Consider the following 27,814-nt stretch of genomic DNA (forward strand, 5'->3'; position numbering starts at 1 on the left):
TGCACATAGCCTAAATGTTGTAAAGAAAAATACAGATTCAAGAATTGTAATTTATTGGTCACCAAGCGTTCTTCCAAATTGGTATCAATTAAAATGACAGCTTGCCATACAAAAAGGCCTTGCACAACTCAACTGACAAAAAAGTCTCAGAAAATAGCAACACAAAACAATATTTTTAAACCACTAAACTGATAAAAAATTAAAATAAATGTTGATATCACCATAATCTTTCGCACCCTTGAGATTGTTCCCAAAAATGATTGCAATTGCACATTTTTTTGTTGTACGTATGTTTATTTCCTTCATTGTATTGGAACAACATAAGGCAAATTGGACATCATTTCACACAAAACCCCCAAAATAGACAGGACAAAATTGTTGGCACCCTCAACTTAATATTTGGTTGCACACCCTTTGGAATAAATAACTGGAATCAATCACTTCCTGTAACCATCACCAAGCTTGTTATACCTCTCAACTGGAATTTTGGACCACTCTTCTTTTGCAAACTGATCACCTGTCTCTCATATTTGAAGGGTGCCTTCTCCCAACAGCAATTTTAAAATTTATCCATAGGTGTTCAATGGGATTTAGATCCGGATTCACTGCTGGCCACTCCCGAACGCCCAAACGTATTGTTTTCATCCATTTCTGGGTGCTTCTTGAAGTATGAGTGGGGTCATTGTGCTAATGACTTAGGACGCAAAGCCAGCTTTCTGACACTGGGCACTGCATTGACTAAAAATCATTTTGGTAATCTTCAGATTTCATGGTGCCTTGCACACAGTCAAGGCACTTAGTGCCAAAGGCAGCAAAACATCTTTGAGCTTCCACCATATTTGACTGTAGGTACTATGTTCTTTTCTTTGTAGGCCTCATTCGGTTTTCAGTAAATGCTAGAATGATGTGCTTTACCTAAAAGCTCTATCTTGGTCTCTTCTGTCCACTAGACGCTTTCCCAGAAGGATCTAGGATTACTCACATACATTTTGGCAAACTGCAGTCTAGCTTTTTTTTAGTCTGTCACCAATACTAGTACCTGTGTGGTACTGATTGACCCCATCCTGAGGTCCTGATTGGCTCAACCATGTGATCTTCTGATTGAACACCCTACTTAAACCAGGCTTCCTTCCTTGCTAGATTATTGAACTCCCAGGCTTTAGTCTAGCTGCTTCCCACCTGCTGCTTATCCTCAATATCCTACTGCAGCTCTGAGTATTGACCTCTGAGTATTGACCTCTGGTTATATCCTGACTACATTACCTGCTTCTACCCCCATCTACACTGCTGCTCCGTGTACCCACCTGTATGAAGGCTAGACCGGATTTTCTGATGGGCGTCAAAGCTACGATGTGCCGGAGCTCGTGGTGAGGCTGGATCAAAACTACGACGAAGCTACCCTCCAGTTCTGCCCCTAGTGGTTGCAATATCACTACTACAACCTAGGTCGGTCCATAACAGATAGTTTACACTGATGCACACCGAGCCTGCAGGACAGCTTCAGTTTCTTTGGAACTTGATTGGGGCTGCTTATCCACCATCTGGACTATCCTGTGTTGCAACGTTTCATCAGTTTTTCTCTGCCGTCCACATCCAGGGAGATTGGTTACAGTGACATGGGTTGTAAACTTCCTGATTTTGTTGTGCATAGTTTACAAAGGAACATCAAGATGGAGATGGACTCATAACCTTAACATTGTTCAACAATTTTGATTCTCAAGTCCTCAGACAGTTAACTTCTGTTTCTGTTCTCCATTCTTAGTGTGGCACACACAGACACACAATGCAAAGAGTGAGTCAACTTCTCCCATTTTTTTTTTTCTGGTTTCAGGTATGATTTTCATAATTGCCCACACCTGTTACTTGCCACTAGTGATGAGTGTGCGCATTATCCTAGCACGCTGTGGTGTTATCCGAGTATCTTGGGTGTGCTTGGCTAATATTTTCGAATACCTGCGGCTGCGTGTTTTGCGGCGGTAGACAGTTGCTACACATGCGGGCATTGCCTAACAAACAGGCAATCCCTGCTGTCTTCCGCTGCAAAACATGCAACTGCAGGGAGTAGAAAATATTATCCGAGCACACACAAGATACTCGGATAACACTCGAGAGAACACGTTATGCGAGCACGTTTGCTCATCACTATTTGCCACAGGCGAATTTGAACGAGCATCACCTGCTTGAAACAAAGCTGTTTACCTACAATTTTTGAATAGTGTCAACAATTTTGTCCTGTCCTTTTTGGAGTTGTGTGTGAAATGATGTCCAATTTCCGTTTTTATATTTTATTTTTTTTCTTTCGATACACACACTGGATTTTTGGTTGCTTACCGTAAAATCTGTTTTTCGCAGCCTTCATTGCGTGACACATGTATGCTGCTGACACTATGCAAAAAAAGTTAGCTCCTCCTCCACAGTGTACAACCCACCGACCCGCACTAGGATATTGAGTTATTGAGAAAGCAGTAGGAGAAGCAACATGTTAAAGAGAGAAAACACAGAAACTCATACTGTAACAATATACAATAAACAGAGCTGTTAAACTTGGGTGGGTGCTGTGTCCCCTAATGAAGGCTCAGAGAAACAGATTTTACGGTAAGCGGACACAGGAAACCATGAGATGTCCCAAAGCAGTACCCAAGGGGAGGGAACAGCAGACAACTCCGAGAAGGTTGGATAGCTCGCCACCGCCGCCTGCAAGGTCTTTCTACCTAAGCCGGCATCCGCTGAAGCGTAGGCATAGACTCTTTAAAAATTTTGCAATCATGTGTAGGACCGATTATCGCCTTGCAGAGGTGCAGGACGGAGGCCAGGAGGCGTCCACTGCCCGGGTAGAGTGTGCCTTAAACTCAGAAGAATGTGCTTTGCTCTGACCCGGTAAACCTACAATTGCAGTCCGGATCCAGGGAGCATTCGCTGACCTAGAGGCCGGAAGACCTCCATACGCATGGTCCCAAAAAAAGGGGGGGCCTTAGCCGGATGGACGGAAGTCGTCCTGACCAGGTAACCTGATGAGAGCGCTAAGAAGGATGAGTCCGAGCCGAATGAAAGGAAGGGAATCAAGAATGACAGACAGAGCCATGATGAGAACATCGGTGAAGTAAGGGAAGAGCACTGAACCTGTGATCCACAGAATGTGCAAAACCACTGTCACAGACTCTGCGAGACTCTGGGAGTGGTCGATAAAATGAAAATGGACCTGCCCCTCTTAAATCGCATATATCTATGATGCCCTGAAGAAAAAAGGACATGGAAAAAGGCTTCCATGGAACAAAAAACTCCTGCGGTTCCCAGGAAGCAATTACTGAATGAAAAGACAGACTCCTCCGTTCAGCAATCTTAGATCCACGACGAGTCACGCGGAGGAAAATCCACCAGGACTGTTCCTGGGGGATCTACTCCTCGTGTCGCAGAAACGCCCGAAGGAGGATTTAAAGGAAACCTTTTTCCTAACCTGGTGAGCCTTTGACTTCTCTTGGTGGGAGAACTCTGTCGAAGGGAAATGTTGAAAGTGCCGAAAATCACGTGACAAAGGAGAATGACGAGGTTTGGCCTGAGGAAGGAGAGGGCTCCTCCTTCTGGTGGCCTCCTTAATAATTTGGTCCAACCTGGAGCCAAACACACGGGAACCCTGGAAAGGCAAGTTGGTAAGGGACTTATTTGAGGGTAAGTCCGCTTGCCACGCCTTAAGCCAAATGGTCCTTCGGATGGCCACGATATTGCTGGATGCCCGAGCAGCACATGTAGCGGCGTCCAGGGAGGTGGATGCCATGTACTTCCCTGCTAGATTAATTTGGTTTGCAAGGTCGGCCAATTCCTCTGATCAGGCTCCAGAAAGAATTCTTGACGGAACAGCTTAGCCCATGCGTCTATAGACTTTTTCACCCAGGTGGAGGCAAAGGCAGGGCACAATGTAGCGGCGACTGCTTCAAAAGCTGACCTTGCCAAGGACTCTGAGTTGGTCGTTGGTATCATTGAGGGATGCTCCATCTGGGAGAGGAAGGACTGTATTAGTGGTAAGTCTGGAATCCGGAGGGTCCACAGTCGGAGAAGTAATCCAGTTCTCAGTGAGCTCAGGAGAGAAGGGATATAGGATACCGAGGTGCTTCCCTCTTTGGAAGCGGCTGGTCGGGTTGTCCCATTCCTTGGAAAGTACCTCCTCAAATTCTGTATGACTGGCAAAGACTTACGAGCTGATGTCGACCATCTAAACCAGTGGTTCCCAAACTCCAGTCCTTGCGGACCCCAACAGATCATGTTTTCAGGATTTTCATAATGTTACACATGTGAGATAATTCCTGATGCCTTGATGATACTTCCATCACCTGTGAAATACTAAGGAAGTCCTGAAAACATGACCTGTTGGAGTCCGCGAGGACTGGAGTTTGGGAACCACTGATCTAAACTAAACCACCTTTTCTGCGGGATCCGTAGCGGGATCCTCAATGTTAAAGGTCTGGTTAGAGGTATGGTGAGAATCCAGGTTCGAGTATTCCTCAGATAACACATCCGAAACCACCACCACTGACTCTGTGGAAGAGGACCGAGGAAAAAAATGTCCGCCAGGGGGAGAAAGGGAGCAGAAGAAGTAGAACGATGCTCCTGTCTAGATCTATTGCGGCCTATGGTAGGCACAGCCGGAGACTCCTGCGAGGCATAGAAACCCTCTCAACGGAGCCGAGAGGAGTGGTCAGAGCTAATCGTCAGATCCAGGAACTGGAGGTGTGTCGTCAACAGACGGGAGAAAAGCCCGCCCAAAGACACTGAGAAGGGGGCGGGGCCAAACGCCGGGACTAGGTCGCGCTGAAGCCGGGGTCTAAATTAGTGGAAGAGGCCCTGGGAGCAGGGGAGGGTGGCGCGGAAGTCTGGATATAGCCTTTCCGAGCTATGAAAGTACAGAAAAAAGAATCCGGCCGACAGGGAAGCGAAGATCCAGTACTGAGGACTGTCAATTGTCACACCGTCAAGAAAACAACCAGAATAACGGCGGAACCAGGCTCCATATAGAGTAGAAAACTCTGAATAAAAATTTTGGGAAGAGAGGGAGGGGAGGTAAGACTCCTACATCCTCTTCTGTTGTTTTCCTTCATCTTCCTCTGTCTTCTTATCTTCATCTTTCCTTATCCTCTTCTTTCTTCATTACACAAATCTTCTCTGACACCTCTGGACTGGAATCTGGCGGAGAGAGAGAGCAAGAGGTACCTCTCCATCCTGACGACGTCCAAGAATGTGAGTATGAGGGACATCCATGCCTCCTTAAACAGGCTCTGGTGGGCGAGTGGGTAGGAGACAGGGGCCAGGACCAAAAACGGATCACATAAACACTGTTAGGAGCTGGGGTCCTGCCGACTAGACATCTGAGGATACGGGGTGGCAGTATACGCTGTACTCAGTCTCTATGTGGGAATACAGCTGTGACAATTCACACTGTATCCCTCCATAGGTAAAGGAGAAGATCCATATGAAAAAGAAGAAAACAGAGGTAGATATGAGTCTAGTGAAAGACACGTGTCCACCTCCTACTGACACTAAGCTAAACTGATTATCCTAGCACTGGTCGGTGGGGTGTATACTGCAGAGGAGGAGCTAATTTTTCTGCATAGTGTCAGCCTCCTAGTGGCAGCAGCATACACCCCATGGTTTCCTGTGTCCCCCAATGAAGCGATAGAGAAAAATAAATAAACTTGTGTGTGTATAGCAAAACATGTCTAATTGAAATACTTTTCTGTGCGAAATACTTCATTTTCTGAAACAATTTCAAGAGGGCAAACACTTTTGGCCATGGCTGTAGCTGTTTAGGTGCAAAATAAGTTATGACTCTTGCAAGAAGAATATTAAGATATTAATGGACCTTATTCTGCCTTTTATATTGATCAATAATGTCTTCTTAATTTAACTGGATTATTTCAATATTGATATTTTTTCTGTTAAGGTGAAACCTTCATTGAGGTCCAGCAGAGGCTGTTAAAAGAAAGAGAAATGAGGATTAAAAAAGCTCTGGATAAGTTGAGGAGTAAGAGAAAATTACTAAGAACCCAGCGCAGACGGCGAGAGTTTCCAATTATCTCTGTAATGGGCTACACGAACTCCGGTCAGTGTAGTTATTGTACTGTCCGATGCTGGCATGGGCCACATGGTCTCAGTTCCGATGATGTATGCATTTTTAAAACAAAAGTCTTTTAAATCCTGACTGTGTGTAATTACAGGAAAAACAACATTAATCCAAGCACTTACAGGAGATGCAAGCTTACATCCACGAAATCAGCTCTTCGCCACTCTTGATGTCACCACACATGGTGGATTACTTCCTTGCCGTATGCCAGTGATTTATGTGGACACTATTGGATTTCTGTCTCAACTCCCTCACAATTTGATAGAGTCCTTTTCTGCCACACTGGAAGATGTTATCCATTCAGTAAGTCTTGTATTCATATACCTTAATCCAGCACTAGAAACTCTTAACACTGGGCACCTCTGTCTTCTGGAAAGTCTTAGCATTACTATAACTTTTTGTTACAGTGTATCTATATTGTGTTCATGGAAGTGGGTCTCCCAGTCAGGACTTATATCTATTAACCACCGGAGAAGGATGTTCTTTAGCAGTAAAAAACTTGAAAGTAATCTTTGCTAGTAATGAACACTATGATACTTTGTTTTTGCAGTTGCACTGCAAAGAATAGAGAATTTGCTACTGGCTTTCTGCATAAACTACAGCTGATTATTGGATGTCCTTTGTGACCGGTTTATTTTCGAAAAGCCTTTTAATAAAAAGGACTTAGAAAGTGGACAACCCTTCTAACACTAGGCTAAAAGCCATGGCTTAGTCTTTATTTTAATGGCTTTTTTTTTATTTTTTATGTTCAGCAAAGAGCAATAATATGAATTTTATTAAAATGGCTTTGAGTAGTTATTTCTGTAATTGGACGGAGCTATAGATAATAGAATAATTAGCGGGACACTGGTCCAGTGGCCACATGGGAAGCCCAGTGATCATCCTTCTACCTGCAGGAATCCCCAGTGTCTCTTCTGAATATTATGTCCTGTACAACGCCATACGTTCTTTGTGCCGGGCCTACGAATTAGAAGTGGTGCCCAAGATTTCTGCAGGTAGGTTCACAGCGGCTCTGATCTAGCAGCCATGTTGGTTTTCCTTGGTTTCTGAATCTGAGCTGTTGCGAATCTCCCGCCTGCAGGCCCTTCAAAACTTTTGGTTCAGCTCTAGTACTGCCATAAATTTATAAAGTATAAACAATCAAGAATTGCTCCTCATAAACTTCCATTAATCAAAACATCTGATAAATCACAATATTACAACGTGCTATCATTTGGAATTCCATCATTCACATATTTGTAATTACAAGAGTTATAAACAGACTGAAATTTACGGTAATAATTGACCATTTTCATGACCTCATCTAGAAAGTCCATACTTGCTCTGTTTTCATCATGTCATGGTGTTTTTTGTTTTTTACATATTAGGATTTATTAATTCATGTAAGAGATATTAGCCACCCCGAAGCTGACAATCAGAAGAAAAGTGTGCTATCCGTTCTTCAGAACTTGAAGGTTCCACAGAAGCTCCTTGAAACCATGATAGAGGTGCATAACAAAATTGATTTAATTGAAATGTAAGTTCACTGTTTCCATATAAAATATGAAGTTAAAAAGTAGTTTTATTTTTTCTATTTGTAAAATATCAGAACTTTTTTTTTTGCCTCTGCGCACTATATTTATAGTGTAAATCCAAAGAAAGGGAAGTAAAAAGCGAACAATACTATGCAATAAAAAAGCAAATTTTATTTAGACAGATAAGTATAAAAACAAGGAGAAGAATCAAGAGTGTCACATGGCCAGGAACACAAAAGCCTATAAATTACATAGCATGTGAATAAACCATAAAAGTAAGGGGAGACCAGATCAAATAATGCAGAATGGAGAAAAAACATAACCCCAGAAAAAAATGAGCTAATGTTGCAGACATATACTAATAAAATACCATAGTCTAGATACTCTCATAGTCTGGGGAAACATTCTATATATTGTAATGGCACTGTGACCATATACTCCAACAGATCATAACATCTATTATTATTAATGAACCCCTAAATAAACAGAGTAGAGCCAATATGTGTGTTCAGGCTACTCACTCAAAGTAAAAAATACGCATGAATGTAAATATAGATAAATAAGAGCAAAGTGCTAAGTGCATAATACCTGGCAATGAGATGCAACAACCCCGACGCGTGTTTCACGTCAGCTTCCTCGGGGATAAACAGAGTGCAAATCCACCAAATTACGTACCGGAATAACAAATATTTATTAAGTTATACCCACAAATGTGAACTGAAAATCACTTAAATAAGAACAGATGGAGTCACCTCTTGACAGCGCTAATCGATTAGATAAAAAAAGTAAATAGAGTAGATGACTAGTGTATTTTGTAATGGAGTTCCCCTACCTCATGGCATGTGACATGACTGTTAGGGTGAAAAGGTGATAAGTGTTTTGAGTTGTGTGCTAACCCAGTGACTTTGGCATGCTCGAATAATATGTTCTAGTCCACGCGACTGCATTTATCCATGGCAGCAATTGTCTAACAAACAGGCAATCCCTGCATGTGTTGCGGCTGTCTGCCATGATACATTCCGTCGCATGGACTAGAACATATTTTTCGAGCATGGCGAAGACATTCGAGCATGCTCTAATAACACGTTCTCCCAGCACGTTTGCTCATCACCATTGTTTGTCCCTCATCAGTGCAAAGCCAGAGGTGTGATATGACTGGGTAAGAGGCCTCTAACAGGTGGGGTAAGGAGTAACATTTATGCTTGTTCAGCACCAAGTCGGTGCAGTGCTGCTCTAAGAATTTAAATGTGAATAGCCGCTTTAAGGTGGAAAAGGACTTGACCTCTTGTGCCAAAAACAACCAATCTACACCAAAACTCAATTTGCAACAAAAATTCTGATAATTTGGCCATAAATAAAACATAACAAAAAAACTGATGCAAATCTACTGTATATACCGTATTCATATACAAAAATTGCATACATGAATAATACAACGCTTTCTTATAAAGTGCCCCTACATCATAGAAGTGAAATCTGACTGTGATTGAAATATTAACTGTGTGATGCAAATCTATATAATCAAATAGACAAGTTTAGATGCCAGGCGAGGGTTAGGAGGCCTCCATACATACAATAAAAGATGGTTTGCCGATCTTGCTAGAAGAAGTGTATCTGAGCGCATGTTCTTGTGCCTGTGTTGTTGTTTTTTTTTTCCTGGTCTATGATGCATTGTTAATGCTTAGAAAATAAGTATTGTGAAAAATGAGGATGAATGAACTCATGGAGATCAACATCCAACACTGCGGAGACACCATCACATGTTTCTCAACGCAGTGATTCTAGAGCAAAGCCCCCATCCCTTATGTAAAAATATGCAAAACACAAGCCGCGGAGACACCATCACATGTTTCTCAACACAACAAATGACTTGAGCAAAGCCCCCATCCCTGCGTTGAGAAACATGTGATGGTGTCTCCGCAGTGTTGGATGTTGATCTCCATGAGTTCATTCATCCTCATTTTTCACAGTCTTTTACTAGGCATTGCTCCTACTGGCCAGTTTCCTACTCCACACTGATGAGGGGCAATACCCCGAAACAGCTGTCTGTGGATGGATACCATGTTTTGGCATAGGTGGTTTCCTTCATTGGAGACTGCCCTTCCCGTGGTTGTTCCTTCCCGGGGAAAGACCTTGCTAGTCATTGCTTGCGTTGAGAAACATGTGATGGTGTCTCCGCGGCTTTTGTTTTGTAGAAAATAAGTATTGATATTTTACAGGAACCAAAAAAAAGTACCTATTTTAATGGTTTAAGATAATGGATGCACAATAATTTGGATTCTCAGACTGTCTCAAGTTTCCAGCGCCAGTCCCATATGGGGGTTTGGACCCTGCTGCTGCTCTGCTGATGACTGGCATGATCATATATTTCATAGTTCTCTATTGCTAATTATTGCTAATCCTTAAGCCCCCGTCTCACATAGCGAGATCGCTGTTGCGTCACCGATTTTGTGACTCAACAGTGATCTCGCTACGTGTGACACATAGCGGCGATTGGGCCCCTGCTGCGATGTCGCTGGTCGTGCTCGAATGTCCTGGGCCACTTTTTGATCACTGGTGTCCCGCTGGCCAGCATGCATCGCTGCTTTTGACAGGGACGACTCTGAACGACCTCAATACTACAGGTCTGAGAGACAGAGTCCCAACAACCGACGTATCGTTGCTGCGTCGCTGGTGAGATCTGACTGTTTGACATCTCACCAGCAACCACGTAGCGACGCACCAGCGATCCCTACTAGGTCATATCGTTGTCGGGATCGCTGGCGAGTGACGGTACCCTAACTAGCATAGCTGAAATTTGGTTACAGAAATACAAAATGTTGACTTTCACTTTTTTTTTTTACTGTTCTTTATGCTGCACTGAAATCTCATATAAACACTGCAGATTATTCCTATACATATTTTGAGCCCAGCTGTGTTTTTGCCAAGACGCGGTATGTCCATTCTTTCAGTGTTTCTGCAGCACTTTTCACTCGTGAAAGAAAGCGCTGCAAAAATGCCTTGTAAAACCACGTCCACAACGTTCGTTTTTCCTGCCATCACTCTAGTTGTTTAATGCAGAAAGAAACACTGCACACATGGCAACAATAAGGGTATGTTCACATGTTGCATAAGTATTATTCAATTATTCTAAAATCAAAACCTTTTCTTTTGTGTCTCTTAGCCATGACCCCGGTGATGCCGCCATACCGGTGTCTGCTCTTTTTGGTGTTGGCTTAGATGAACTGAAACAACGCGTAGAAAGCATAGTGTTGACGAATACAGAGAGGTTGATAACGACGATTAGAGTAAACCTGGAAAGTCCTCAATTAAGGTACAGTATGTTCTACTATCCCAGTACATGGTAGGCCCAGCAGGACTAGTCTTGTCACAAAACTTAGCACCTCATTCATTTTATATTTCTGTATCACATGCTTGCATATTATTTTGGAGGAGCTTAAATCTAGTGTTAAAGAAGCTGGCCACCTTTTGGGGATATTTTTTTAACTGCTTAAATGCATTTTTGCAATGGAGTTTGATTACAATTTTGCACCATTTGCCTTTTATAGCCACTGTGTTGCACTGAGTCGCTGGCTGCAGAATGAGTTAAAGTGGTCGTCCAGGCAAAATTAAAATTTTACCAGTGGCTTAGTATAATAAAAATAGACAAATTAAGGCTGGTTTCACACTTGCGTTTTTTTGCGCTGTTTTTTAGCGCAAAAAAAGCATGCGTTTTCCCCCCATACTTTAACATGGGTGCGCATACACATGCGTTTGTATGCGCATGCGTTTTTTGTAGTGTGCATTTTTGTGCGTCCGACTTGCCCCCCAAAAATGCGTTGTTTTTTTTACAGCAAAACACCCATTATAGTCTATGGGTGCGCATACGTGCGCATTGTAATGCGCACGTATGCGCAAAAAAGCATGCTTTTTTTTTTAAAAACGCACCAAAACCCGCAAAAAACCCACACAAACGCATGATGCATTTTTTTCATGCGTTTGTGTGCAAAAAACGCGCAGCAAAAAAACGCAAGTGTGAAAGTAGCCTAAGCTATACTTTCCTACCGTTACTTATCGGGATCCAGCAAAGGTCACTCCATGGTTTGTATTTACACCGTAAGTAGTCACCATTCTCTGTGGCAGCTGGAACCTGTCATTGGCTGTTCTGGTTAGGTGACTTCACTAGTTGATAACACGCTGCTAATGATACCTGAACACAGCAGCCAATCACATCCCAGCAGTCCTGCTGTCACAGTGAATGGTGAGTACTTCCTTCTGGTGTAAATGTAAACCTCAAATGACCTTTGCTGGATCCCGAAAAGTGTCAGTAGGAGAGTGTACCTTCATTTATTATTTTTATCATACCGTAGCTTCATTGTTTATTTTTATCATACCAAGCAACAGGTGAATTAATTTTGCCTGGACAACCCCTTTAACTGAGAATCCGTCATTTAGCCCACTATGACTGACTGACAGGGAGTTTTTAACTTTTATCTGTCTTTTTCTAAGCTCCTCTTTGCTGATTTATGACCACATCAAATTTAAATGTGCAGGGAAATAGAGCATGTAAAAGCTAAATGGTGCAAAATTTTTAAAGAAACCTACCTGACCATTTTTTGTCACATACATGCACTAAAAATGTACCTTTCACAAGTTTGAGCATATTAAACCGGCCACATCATGAAATGGTGGCTGCATATCTGTATAAAACATATATCTTAAAGGGATTGTCCACTACTAGAACAACCCCTTTTTGTCACAAATGCAAAAGAGCCCCAGGAACGTGAGTGGCAACACTGCCGGAACAGTGCCCGCACAGAAATTGAGTATATCCTTTTTTTTTTTTTTTTGTATCTGGACCAAACATTTAGATCAAGAAGCGGGTTGTCCTAGTAGTGGATAACCCTTTTAAGATCCCCTCTCACTGTGCTGTCAGCTCTCATCCTCCCCCACACTGGCTGGCTTAAGATGAAATCTGGAAGTGTTTGTAATGGTACAGCAGAGCGGAGTTATGCATCTTTGCACAGTAGCTGCAGGGATCAGGGAGGAGAGGATGACCTATTCTTTTTCTCTCTGCATGACGCAACCTACTTATGACAGGTCAACCTCATGCAGGGGAAGAAGTATTCGCCCCCAGACAAACATGTCTGGCAACGCCCAGTAGAACTATAACATAAAATATTACCTAAACTTACAAGCTCATCTCTAAGGAGAAATTGAAAAGTAAAAACAACGTTTTACTCAGGTCTGCGACCACCATTCCATGATGTGGCTTGTTTAATATGCTCAAAATGGTGAAAGGTCTTCAGAACGTACCGTAAGTAAAAAAAAACAAAAAAAAAACAAAAAACACTTAGCTCGACTGATTTTACAAGTTCCCCATTCCACTACAACTAATCTGCTGTAGGCAAATTTTCAGGGAGATCTATGTCTGGCCCATAGATCTTATTAGCTAACTTGCATATTGAGAAAAACTGGGATTTCTCAGGAATAAGACATTTGGTCTCCGATATCAAGGTGTCATTGTATTCAACTTTCTTTGACTTGCATGCCCTTACAGACTGCTTAGAAGGGTTATTCCTACTCACAGATTCCCTTTTAAAGTGGTGCTTCAGTTTTGGAGCGGATTGTAACTAATGTATTAGAAAACTTTGCTCAGTTTTCTGCTGGAAAATTGTGTCTTGTTTTTGGTATAGACTTGTAATGTCCATGTGAAACTGCATTATCTTAATGGCTGTCCGCGCTGCTACACACATGCCATTTTTGTGGTATGTATCATAACATTTTATATTGAAGTGGGTTTTGCAATGCAGACTGCATACATTCTAGGGTTGGTCCCTAGCTTAAAATGCAAAATGCCCCATACTCTCCTCTCGCAACAATGCTGTTCCAGTGATATCAGTGCAAGGCTCCCTGGGCTTTTTGACATTGGCTACAGCTCTCATATTTCTTTCAGACATCTTAGATTCATGCAAAGGAAGTAGCCATTGGCTGCAGTGCTTACATGGTGTAACAATGTCACGCGAGCCCTGGCCAACCCAGTGCTGATATTGCTGGAATGGTGTCTGTAAAATGAAAACCGATATTATATTCCATGTTGTGGGGGAAGGAGAGTGCTTGGGAAAGGGTTGTCAGAGTAGTTAAAATGATCATTTTATGAATTCGGCTACAATTAGACTGATAAAGTGACTATATTAATGTTAATATTGGGCTGGGGAACTTTCATAAAGGATTATACAGCCATTCCCACAGAATCTAAAAATAAAAACCAAAAAATTACATTGTATGATGTTTAAATAATTTTGCATTTTATTGCATGAATAAGTATCTGATCACCTACCAACCAACAAGAATTCTGGCTCCCACAGAAGCCTGCACTCATTACCTGTATTAATTGCACCTGTTTGAATTCGTTACTTGTAAAGAAGACTCCTGTCCTCACACTCCAACCTCTCCACCATTGCCAAAGAGATGTCTAATGACACCAGGGACAAAAATTTAGATCTACACAAGGCTGGGATAGGCAAACAGCTTGGTGAGAAGGCATCAACTGTTGGCTCAATTATTGGAAAAAACCAAAGATGACCGTCAATCTTCCTCAGTCTGGGGCTTCATTCAAGATCGTGCCTCATGGGGTAAGCATGATTCTGAATTAGGTCAGGAATCGGCACAGAACTACACAGGAGGACCTGGTCAATGACCTGAAAAGAGCTGAGACCACAGTCTCAAAATTACCATTAGTAACACACTATGCTGCCATGGATTAAAATCCTGTAGTGCAAGCAATGTCCCCCTGCTCATGCCAGCACATGTCCAGGTCCGTTTCAAGTTAGTCAATGACCATCTGAAGGATCCAGCGAAGGCATGGGAGAAGGTCATGTGGTCAGATGAGACCAAAATAGAACTTTTTGGTATCGACTCCATTTGCCAGGTTTGGAGGAAGAAGGCTGAGTACAACCCCATGAACACCATCCCAACTGTGAAGCATAGTGGGGGAAACATCAGACTTTGGGGGTACTTTTCCGCAAGGGGGACAGGACGACTACACCGTATTGCAGGGAGGATGGATGAGGTAGTTTATCGTGAGATTTTGGCCGACAACCTCCTTCCCTCAGTAAGAGCATTAAACATGGGTTGTGGCTGGGTCTTCCTGCATGACAATGATCCAAAACACACAGCCCGGACAACGAAGGAGTGGCTCTGAAAGAAGCATTTCAAGGTTCTGGAGTGGCCTAGTCAGTCTCAAGATCTGAACCCATTAGAAATTGTTTGGAGGGAGGTGAAACACAATGTTGTCCAACGACAGCCCCAAAACCTCAAATATCTGAAGATCTGTATGGAGGCGTGGGACAAAATCCCTGCTGCAGTGTGTGTGCAAACCTGGACAAGAACTGCAGGAAACGTCTGACCTCCTGTAATTGCAAACAAAGGTTTCTGTTCCAAATAAGTATTTGATACAATAGAAAAACAGAACTTATTTCATGCAATTTAAATAACAACCGTACAATATAATGCCATATCTGCTTTAACCCCTTTCTGCCATCGGACGGAATAGTACGTCCGATGGAAGCACCTCCGCTTTCATGTGGGCTCCGGCGGTGAGCTCGCATCAAAGCCGGGACATGTCTGCTGTGTTGAACAGCTGGCGTGCCTGCTATAGCAACGGGAGGAATCGCGATCTACCCATGTCTATTAACTAGTTAAATGCCGCTGTCAAACTGACAGCGGCATTTAACAAGCGCATCCGGCCAGAAATGCGCTCACCAGTGACACCCCCCCCCCCCCGTCACGTGATCGGGGGTCATCGGTTCGTCGGCATGACAACCAGACGTCTCCTTGTGACCCCTATGGTTGTTTATGCCTGATTGCTATGAGCGCCACCCTGATCAGAGCATTGCCTCTATGTAGCAGAGGCAATCGAGTTGTGGCAGCTTCTAGCTTCCCATGGAGGCTGTTGAAGCATGCCAAAATTAAAAAAAAAAAAAGCCAGAATTACGTTTTTTGGTCGCCGCGACATTGCATTAAAATGCAATAACGGACGAGCAAGAGCGTATCTGCACAAAAATGGTATCCTTGAAAACGTCAGCTTGGCACAAAAGAATAAGCCCTCACCCGACCCAAGATCTCAAAAAATGGAGATGCTAAGAGTCTCGGAAAATGGTACAAATTTTTTTTTTTTTTAAGCAAAATTTGGAATTTTTTTCACCACTTAGATGAAAAAGTAGACTTGTATGGTGTCTATGAACTCGTAATGACCTGGAGAATCATAATGTCAGGTCAGTTTTAGCATTCAGTGAACCTAGCAAAAAAGGCCAAGTAAAAAAACAAGTGTGGGATTGACTTTTTTTGCAATTTCACCGTACTTGGAATTTTTTTCCCCGTTTCTGTTACGCATCATGGTTAAAACCATTGGTATCGTTCAAAAGTACAACTCGTCCCGCAAAAAATAAGCCCTCACATGGCCATATTGACAAAAATAAAAAAAAGTAATGGCTCTGGGTAGAAGGGGAGCGAAAAACGCAAAACCGGAAAAAGCTCCCGTCATTAAGGGGTTAAGGACTTTTTCTCTTAGAATCTTTGCTACTAGTGCAGAATATAAAACCTGCAAAGGCACCTTACAGCACACACAAAATGCTTCTAGCTCTTCATTATAGAACTGTAGGCACTCTGCGGTATCACTTAGGCTCTTGGTGAGTACATCCATCCAGGTGATCATTATAGTGCAGAGAGATGGGCCACTGCACGTGAAGAGTACCTTCGGGATGTATGCAGGCATGAAAAATGGGGTTTATGACTTCTCCTAGGTTTTGCTCTTATTAAAGTTGAATAAATACTTCTGCTTGAATGACCTGTCTAGTCCCCTATAAGTGTAACCTTTTTGAGTGAGCCCTTCTTTTTTTCAGTGTGATGATATATTGTAATCTATAGTTTGCCATGCCTATATAGGTATGTTTGAGAAAGTCCAGACAGACCGAAATGTCACCACAACCTGTGGATTATAATATATCATTTACATGTGAATTATGCCTTGGGTAACCTTTCCAGACAGATCTTCCTTAACGGGTGCGCCCTTTTTGTCTATTGCTCCTGGTGTGCTTTTGCCCTTTGTTGCTTTCTTTATACTTCAATGTGGAGCTGTCAGTTCTGAATAGTGTTGAGCTTTCCGATACCGCAAGTATCGGGTATCGGCCGATATTAGCTGTATCGGAATTCCGATACTGACTTCCGATACTTTTTTCGTATCGGATACCGGAATCGGAAGTTTCCATAAAGCTATCAGCCTGCTCGATTTGATTCAGCCAATGGGAATCCTCAGAAGTGTGGGCACATCCTGTTAGGCATGTTAACTATTGGAATGACTGTGATTGGCTGCTGAAATGAAGTCATCATGATGCGCGGTCTGTGCCGACTGCCGGTGGTCTGTACGGGCCTGCCGGGGGCCTGTGCCGGCTGCCGGTGGTCTGTACGGGCCAGCCGGGTGCCTGTGACGACTGCCGGTGGTCTGTATGGGCCAGCCGGGTGTCTGTGCCGGCTGTCGGTGGTCTGTGCGGGCCTGCCGGGGGTCTTGTGTGTGTACAGGCATCGTCCGATGGGACTACAACTCCCATCAGGCGATGCCTGCTACACTGACAGTGATTGACACGTTAGCCAATGATGGAACAGTAGTAGTCCCATCATCCGGCTAATGTGTTGAATGTAAAAAAAAAAAAGAAAAAACATACTACATATATACTACATTCATACATGCTACATACAGTGCCTACAAGTAGTATTCAACCCCCTGCAGATTTAGCAGGTTTACACATTCGGAATTAACTTGGCATTGTGACATTTGGACTGTAGATCAGCCTGGAAGTGTGAAATGCACTGCAGCAAAAAAGAATGTTATTTCTTTGTTTAATTTTTTTTTAAATTGTGAAAAGTTTATTCAGAGGGTCATTTATTATTCAACCCCTCAAACCACCAGAATTCTGTTTGGTTCCCCTAAAGTATTAGGAAGTATTTCAGGCACAAAGAACAATGAGCTTCACATGTTTGGATTAATTATCTCTTTTTCCAGCCTTTTCTGACTATTTAAGACCCTCCCCAAACTTGTGAACAGCACTCATACATGGTCAACATGGGAAAGACAAAGGAGCATTCCAAGGCCATCAGAGACAAGATCGTGGAGGGTCACAGGGCTGGCAAGGGGTACAAAACCCTTTCCAAGAAGTTGGGCCTACCTGTCTCCACTGTTGCGAGCATCATCCGGAAGTGGAAGGCTTATGGAACTACTGTTAGCCTTCCACGGCCTGGACAGCCTTTGAAAGTTTCCTCCCGTGCCGAGGCCAGGCTTGTCCGAAGAGTCAAGGCTAACCCAAGGACAACAAGGAAGGAGCTCCGGGAAGATCTCATGGCAGTGGGGACATTGGTTTCAGTCAATACCATAAGTAACATACTCCACCGCAATGATCTCCGTTCCAGACGAGCCCGTAAGGTACCTTTACTTTAAAAGCATCATGTCAAGGCTCGTCTACAGTTTGCTCATGATCACTTGGAGGACTCTGAGACAGACTGGTTCAAGGTTCTCTGGTCAGATGAGACCAAGATCGAGATCTTTGGTGCCAACCACACACGTGACGTTTGGAGACTGGATGGCACTGCATACAACCCCAAGAATACCATCCCTACAGTCAAGCATGGTGGTGGCAGCATCATGCTGTGGGGCTGTTTCTCAGCCAAGGGGCCTAGCCAGCTGGTCCGCATCCATGGGAAGATGGATAGCACGGCCTACCTGGAGATTTTGGCCAAGAACCTCCGCTCCTCCATCAAGAATCATAAGATGGGTCGTCATTTCATCTTCCAACAAGACAACGACCCAAAGCACACAGCCAAGAAAACCAAGGCCTGGTTCGAGAGGGAAAAAATCAAGGTGTTGCAGTGGCCTAGTCAGTCTCCTGACCTTAACCCAATTGAAAACTTGTGGAAGGAGCTCAAGATTAAAGTCCACATGAGACACCTAAAGAACCTAGATAACTTGGAGAAGATCTGCATGGAGGAGTGGGCCAAGATAACTCCAGAGACCTGTGCCGGCCTAATCAGGTCTTATAAAAGACGATTATTAGCTGTAATTGCAAACAAGGGTTATTCCACAAAATATTAAACCTAGGGGTTGAATAATAATTGACCCACACTTTTATGTTTAAAATTTATTAAAATTTAACTGAGCCACATAATTTTTTGTTTTTTAAGATTTATGCATCTGTTAATAAATCCTGCTCTTGTTTGAAGTTTGAAGGCTCTAACTTATTTGCATCTTATCAAACCTGCTAAATCTGCAGGGGGTTGAATACTACTTGTAGGCACTGTATATACTACATTCATACAGCATACATACATACTACATACATGCTACATATATACTACATTCATACAACATACATACATGCTACATATATACTACATTCATACAACATACATACATACTACATACATACTACATTCATACAACATACATACATACTACATATATACTACATTCATACAACATACATGCTACATACATGCTACAATCATACAACATACATACTACATGCATACTACATATATACTACATACATACAGCATACATACTACGTTCATACAGCATACATATATACTACATATATACTACATACATGCTACATTCATACTTACTACATACATGCTACATATATACTACATTCATACAACATACATGCTACATATATACTACATTCATACATACTACATACATGCTACATATATACTACATTCATACTAGATATATACTACATACATGCTACATATATAGTACATACATACATGCTACATATGTACTACATTCATACTACATACATGCTACATATATACTACATTCATACAACATACATACATACTACATACATGCTACATATATACTACATTCATACATACTACATTCATACAACATACATATATACTACATACATGCTACATATATACTACACTACATACATACTACATTCATACATACATACTACATACATGCTACATATATACTACATTCATACAACATACATATATACTACATACATGCTACATATATACTACATTCATACATACATACTACATACATGCTACATATATACTACATTCATACAACATATATACTACATACATGCTACATATATACTACATTCATACTACATATATACTACATTCATACAACATACATATATACTACATACATGCTACATATATACTACATTCATACAACATACATATATACTACATACATGCTACATATATACTACATTCATACTACATACATAGTACATACATGCTACATATATACTACATTCATACATACATACTACATACATGCGACATATATACTACATTCATACAACATACATATATACTACATACATGCTACATATACTACATTCATACATACTACATACATACTACATATATACTACATTCATACAACATACATATATACTACATACATGCTACATATATACTACATTCATACAACATACATATATACTACATACATGCTACATATATACTACATTCATACAACATACATACATACTACATACATGCTACATATATACTACATTCATACAACATACATACATACTACATACATACTACATTCATACAACATACATGCTACATACATGCTACAATCATACAACATACATACATACTACATGCATACTACATATATACTACATACATACAGCATACATACTACGTTCATACAGCATACATATATACTACATATATACTACATACATGCTACATTCATACTTACTACATACATGCTACATATATACTACATTCATACAACATACATGCTACATATATACTACATTCATACATACTACATACATGCTACATATATACTACATTCATACTACATATATACTACATACATGCTACATATATAGTACATACATACATACTACATACATGCTACATATGTACTACATTCATACTACATACATGCTACATATATACTACATTCATACAACATACATACATACTACATACATGCTACATATATACTACATTCATACATACTACATTCATACAACATACATACATACATACATGCTACATATATACTACACTACATACATACTACATTCATACATACATACTACATACATGCTACATATATACTACATTCATACAACATACATATATACTACATACATGCTACATATATACTACATTCATACATACATACTACATACATGCTACATATATACTACATTCATACAACATATATACTACATACATGCTACATATACTACATTCATGCAACATACATACATATATACTACATACATGCTACATATATACTACATTCATACAACATACATACATATATACTACATACATGCTACATATATACTACATTCATACTACATACATAGTACATACATGCTACATATATACTACATTCATACATACATACTACATACATGCGACATATATACTACATTCATACAACATACATATATACTACATACATGCTACATATACTACATTCATACATACTACATACATACTACATATATACTACATTCATACAACATACATATATACTACATACATGCTACATATATACTACATTCATACAACATACATATATACTACATACATGCTACATATATACTACATTCATACAACATACATACATACTACATACATGCTACATATATACTACATTCATACAACATACATACATACTACATACATACTACATTCATACAACATACATGCTACATACATGCTACAATCATACAACATACATACATACTACATGCATACTACATATATACTACATACATACAGCATACATACTACGTTCATACAGCATACATATATACTACATATATACTACATTCATACTTACTACATACATGCTACATATATACTACATTCATACAACATACATGCTACATATATACTACATTCATACATACTACATACATGCTACATATATACTACATTCATACTACATATATACTACATACATGCTACATATATAGTACATACATACATACATGCTACATATGTACTACATTCATACTACATACATGCTACATATATACTACATTCATACAACATACATACATACTACATACATGCTACATATATACTACATTCATACATACTACATTCATACAACATACATACATACATGCTACATATATACTACACTACATACATACTACATTCATACATACATACTACATACATGCTACATATATACTACATTCATACAACATACATATATACTACATACATGCTACATATATACTACATTCATACATACATACTACATACATGCTACATATATACTACATTCATACAACATATATACTACATACATGCTACATATACTACATTCATGCAACATACATACATATATACTACATACATGCTACATATATACTACATTCATACAACATACATACATATATACTACATACATGCTACATATATACTACATTCATACTACATACATAGTACATACATGCTACATATATACTACATTCATACATACATACTACATACATGCGACATATATACTACATTCATACAACATACATATATACTACATACATGCTACATATACTACATTCATACATACTACATACATACTACATATATACTACATTCATACAACATACATATATACTACATACATGCTACATATATACTACATTCATACATACTACATACAGTGGGGAAAAAAAGTATTTAGTCAGTCAGCAATAGTGCAAGTTCCACCACTTAAAAAGATGAGAGGCGTCTGTAATTTACATCATAGGTAGACCTCAACTATGGGAGACAAACTGAGAAAAAAAAATCCAGAAAATCACATTGTCTGTTTTTTTTTTATTTTATTTGCATATTATGGTGGAAAATAAGTATTTGGTCAGAAACAAGCAAACAAGATTTCTGGCTCTCACAGACCTGTAACTTCTTCTTTAAGAGTCTCCTCTTTCCTCCACTCAATATCTGTAGTAATGGCACCTGTTTAAACTTGTTATCAGTATAAAAAGACACCTGTGCACACCCTCAAACAGTCTGACTCCAAACTCCACTATGGTGAAGACCAAAGAGCTGTCAAAGGACACCAGAAACAAAATTGTAGCCCTGCACCAGGCTGGGAAGACTGAATCTGCAATAGCCAACCAGCTTGGAGTGAAGAAATCAACTGTGGGAGCAATAATTAGAAAATGGAAGACATACAAGACCACTGATAATCTCCCTCGATCTGGTGCTCCACGCAAAATCCCACCCCGTGGGGTCAGAATGATCACAAGAACGGTGAGCAAAAATCCCAGAACCACGCGGGGGGACCTAGTGAATGAACTGCAGAGAGCTGGGACCAATGTAACAAGGCCTACCATAAGTAACACACTACGCCACCATGGACTCAGATCCTGCAGTGCCAGACGTGTCCCACTGCTTAAGCCTGTACATGTCCGGGCCCGTCTGAAGTTTGCTAGAGAGCATTTGGATGATCCAGAGGAGTTTTGGGAGAATGTCCTATGGTCTGATGAAACCAAACTGCAACTGTTTGGTAGAAACACAACTTGTCGTGTTTGGAGGAAAAAGAATACTGAGTTGCATCCATCAAACACTATACCTACTGTAAAGCATGGTGGTGGAAACATCATGCTTTGGGGCTGTTTCTCTGCAAAGGGGCCAGGACGACTGATCCGGGTACATGAAAGAATGAATGGGGCCATGTATCGTGAGATTTTGAGTGCAAACCTCCTTCCATCAGCAAGGGCATTGAAGATGAAACGTGGCTGGGTCTTTCAACATGACAATGATCCAAAGCACACCACCAGGGCAACGAAGGAGTGGCTTCGTAAGAAGCATTTCAAGGTCCTGGAGTGGCCTAGCCAGTCTCCAGATCTCAACCCTATAGAAAACCTTTGGAGGGAGTTGAAAGTCTGTGTTGCCAAGCGAAAAGCCAAAAACATCACTGCTCTAGAGGAGATCTGCATGGAGGAATGGGCCAACATACCAACAACAGTGTGTGGCAACCTTGTGAAGACTTACAGAAAACGTTTGACCTCTGTCATTGCCAACAAAGGATATATCACAAAGTATTGAGATGAAATTTTGTTTCTGACCAAATACTTATTTTCCACCATAATATGCAAATAAAATGAAAAAAAAAAACAGACAATGTGATTTTCTGGATTTTTATTTCTCAGTTTGTCTCCCATAGTTGAGGTCTACCTATGATGTAAATTACAGACGCCTCATCTTTTTAAGTGGTGGAACTTGCACTATTGCTGACTGACTAAATACTTTTTTTCCCCACTGTACATGCTACATTCATACTACATACATGCTACATATATACTACATTCATACTACATATATACTACATACATACATACATACTACATTCATACATACTACATACATGCTACATTCATACTACATACATTCATACTACATACATACATGCTACATATATACTACATTCATACATACATACATACTACATACATGCTACATATATACTACATTCATACAACATACATATATACTACATACATGCTACATATATACTACATTCATACTACATACATAGTACATACATGCTACATATATACTACATTCATACATACTACATACATGCTACATATACTGTATACTACATTCATACAACATACATATATACTACATACATGCTACATATATACTACATTCATACATACTACATACATGCTACATTCATACTACATACATACATGCTACATATATACTACATTCATACATACTACATACATGCTACATATATACTACATTCCTACTACATACATGCTACATATATACTACATTCATACATGCATACTACATACATGCTACATACATACTACATACATACTACATACATGCTACATATATACTACATTCATACAACATACATGCTACATATATACTACATTCATACAACATACATGCTACATATATACTACATTCATACAACATACATGCTACATATATACTACATTCATACAACATACATACATACTACATACATACTACATTCATACAACATACATACATACTACATATATACTACATTCATACATACATGCTACATATATACTACATTCCTACTACATACATGCTACATATATACTACATTCATACATGCATACTACATACATGCTACATATATACTACATTCATACTACATACATGCTACATATATACTACATTCATACTACATACATACTACATACATGCTACATATATACTACATTCATACATATGTACTACATACATGCTACATATATACTACATTCATACAACATACATACATATATACTATATACATGCTACATATATACTACATACATGCTACATATACTACATTCATACTACATACATACTGCATACATGCTACATATATACTACATACATACTACATACATGCTACATATATACTTCATTCATACATGCATACTACATACATGCTACATATATACTACATTCATACTACATACATACTACATATATACTACATTAATACATATGTACTACATACATGCTACATATATACTACATTCATACAACATACATATATACTATATACATGCTACATATATACTACATACATGCTACATATACTACATGCATACTACATTCATACTACATGCATACTACATTCATACTACATACATACTACATTCATACATACATACTACATTCATACATACATACTACATACAACATACATATATACTACATACATATATACTACATACATACTACATACATACTACATACATACTATATACAACATACATATATACTATATACATACTACATATATACTACATGCATACATACTACATACATGCTACATATATACTACATTCATACAACATACATATATACTACATACATGCTACATATACTACATTCATACATATTTGCTACATTCATACAACATGCATACATACTACATATATACTACATACATACATGCTACATATATACTACATTCATACAACATACATATATACTACATACATGCTACATACTACATACATACAACATGCTACAGACATAACATACATACTGCATACATACTACATACAACATACATTCATACAATACATACTACATACAATACATTCATACCATACATACATACAGTACATATAACAGAGTACATACTCACCAATACTTGTCACATTGTTCCCCGAAGCCAGTGTCATCTAAGGAAAAATATGAAAATAACAAACAAGCCATATACTCCCTGATCCGCAGAAATCCACGCGTGTCTCACGCCGATCTCCTGTGGAGAGCAGCAGCATCAGCTGATGCGATCGCTCTCTAGGGACTCAAGGAATCCAGTGTCGGGAGGTAGGTATCCTTCCGCACTGTATTCCTCCGCCACTGTAAAAAAATAGTCCCTAGTCTCACTTTTGGCATTGCTCTGTGAAAAAGTTCCCACGCAGCATTTGCCATAAAGTGAGACCAGGGACTATTTTTTTACAGTGGCGGAGGAATACAGTGCGGAGGGATACCTACCTCCCGACACTGGATTCCTGAGCCCTGTAGAGAGCGGTCGCATCAGCTGATGCTGCTGCTCTCCACGGGAGATCTGCGTGGGACACTCACTCGTGGATTTCTGCGGATCAGGGAGTATTTGGTGGTTTGTTATTTTCATATTTTTCCTTAGATGATACTGGCTTCGGGGATCAAAGTGACAAGTATTGGTGAGTATGTACGATGTGTTATATGTACTGTATGTCTATATGTATGTATTATATGAATGTATTGTATGCAGTATGTATGTTGTATGTCTGTAGCATGTTGTATGTCTGTAGCATGTTGTATGTCTGTAGCATCTATGTATGTTGTATGAATGTAGTATATACGTAGCATGTATGTAGTATATATGTACGTTGTATGAATGTAGTATATATGTACTATGTATGTATGCTGTATGAATGTAGTATATATGTAGTATGTATGTATTTATGTAGTATGTATGTAGTATATATGTATGTTGTATGAATGTAGTATATATGTAGTATGTATGTATGCTGTATGAATGTATTATACAGTATATGTACTATGTATGTATTTATGTAGTATGTATGTACTATGTATGTTGTATGAATGTAGTATATAAAGCATGTATGTTGTATGTAATATATATGTAGTATATATGTATGTTGTATGAATGTAGTATATATGTAGCATGTATGTTGTATGTATGTTGTATGAATGTAGTATGTATGTAGCATGTATGTAGTATATATGTATGTTGTATGAATGTAGTATATATGAAGCATGTATGTAGTATGTATGTTGTATGAATGTAGTATATATGAAGCATGTATGTAGTACATATGTATGTTGTATGAATGTAGAATGTAGTATATATGTAGCATGTATGAATGTTGTATATATGTAGCATATATGTATGTTGTATGAATGTAGTATATATGTAGCATGTATGAATGTTGTATATATGTAGCATATATGTATGTTGTATGAATGTAGTATATATGTATCATGTATGTGGTATGTATGCTGTATGAATGTAGTATGTGTGTAGTATGTTTTTTTTTGTTTTGTTTTTTTTACATTCAACACATTAGCCGGATGATGGGACTACTACTGTCCCATCATTGGCTAATGTGTCAATCACTGTCAGTGTAGCAGGCATCGCCTGATGGAACTTGTAGTCCCATCGGACGATGCCTGCACACACACAAGACCGCCGGCACAGGCCCCCGAGAGGCCCATACAGACCATCGGCAGCCGGCACAGGCCCCCGGCAGGCCCATACAGACCACCGACAGCCGGCACAGGCCCCCGAGAGGCCCATACAGACCACCGACAGCCGGCACAGGCCCCCAGCCGGCCCATACAGACCACCGACAGCCGGCACAGGCCCCCATCAGGCCGGCACAGGCCCCCAAGAGGTCCATACAGACCGACAGCCGCACAGGCCCCCGAGAGGCCCGTACAGACCCCGCCCGCACACACAGACACGCACAGTGTCTGCCCACGCACCGCTCACACTCTTCCCCCCCTCCCGAACAGGCTGTACAAGGCAAGAAAGGGGTTTTTTCAATTCCGATATTTCTGTCCATTGACTTGAATGGGACTTCCGGGATCGGAATCGGCGATACCCGATACTTTT

The 27,814-nt window shown here is 40.0% G+C and overlaps 1 protein-coding gene across 1 annotated transcript in view; it reads left to right on the forward strand.

Moving 5' to 3' along the window:
• Positions 1–27,814, forward strand: part of LOC141046817 (putative GTP-binding protein 6) — a 76,168-nt gene that overhangs the window by 47,819 nt on the left and 535 nt on the right. Inside the window, exons 6-9 of the mRNA XM_073541439.1 lie at positions 5,933–6,091; positions 6,207–6,415; positions 7,480–7,628; positions 10,790–10,939. Of these exons, the coding sequence (XP_073397540.1) occupies positions 5,933–6,091; positions 6,207–6,415; positions 7,480–7,628; positions 10,790–10,939 (667 nt within the window). The remainder of the gene's footprint in view (positions 1–5,932; positions 6,092–6,206; positions 6,416–7,479; positions 7,629–10,789; positions 10,940–27,814) is intronic.

This window comes from Dendrobates tinctorius, unplaced genomic scaffold, assembly GCF_039654945.1.
Source record: "Dendrobates tinctorius isolate UK_male_01 unplaced genomic scaffold, ASM3965494v1 ptg000121l, whole genome shotgun sequence".
Taxonomy (NCBI): Eukaryota; Metazoa; Chordata; class Amphibia; order Anura; family Dendrobatidae; genus Dendrobates; species Dendrobates tinctorius.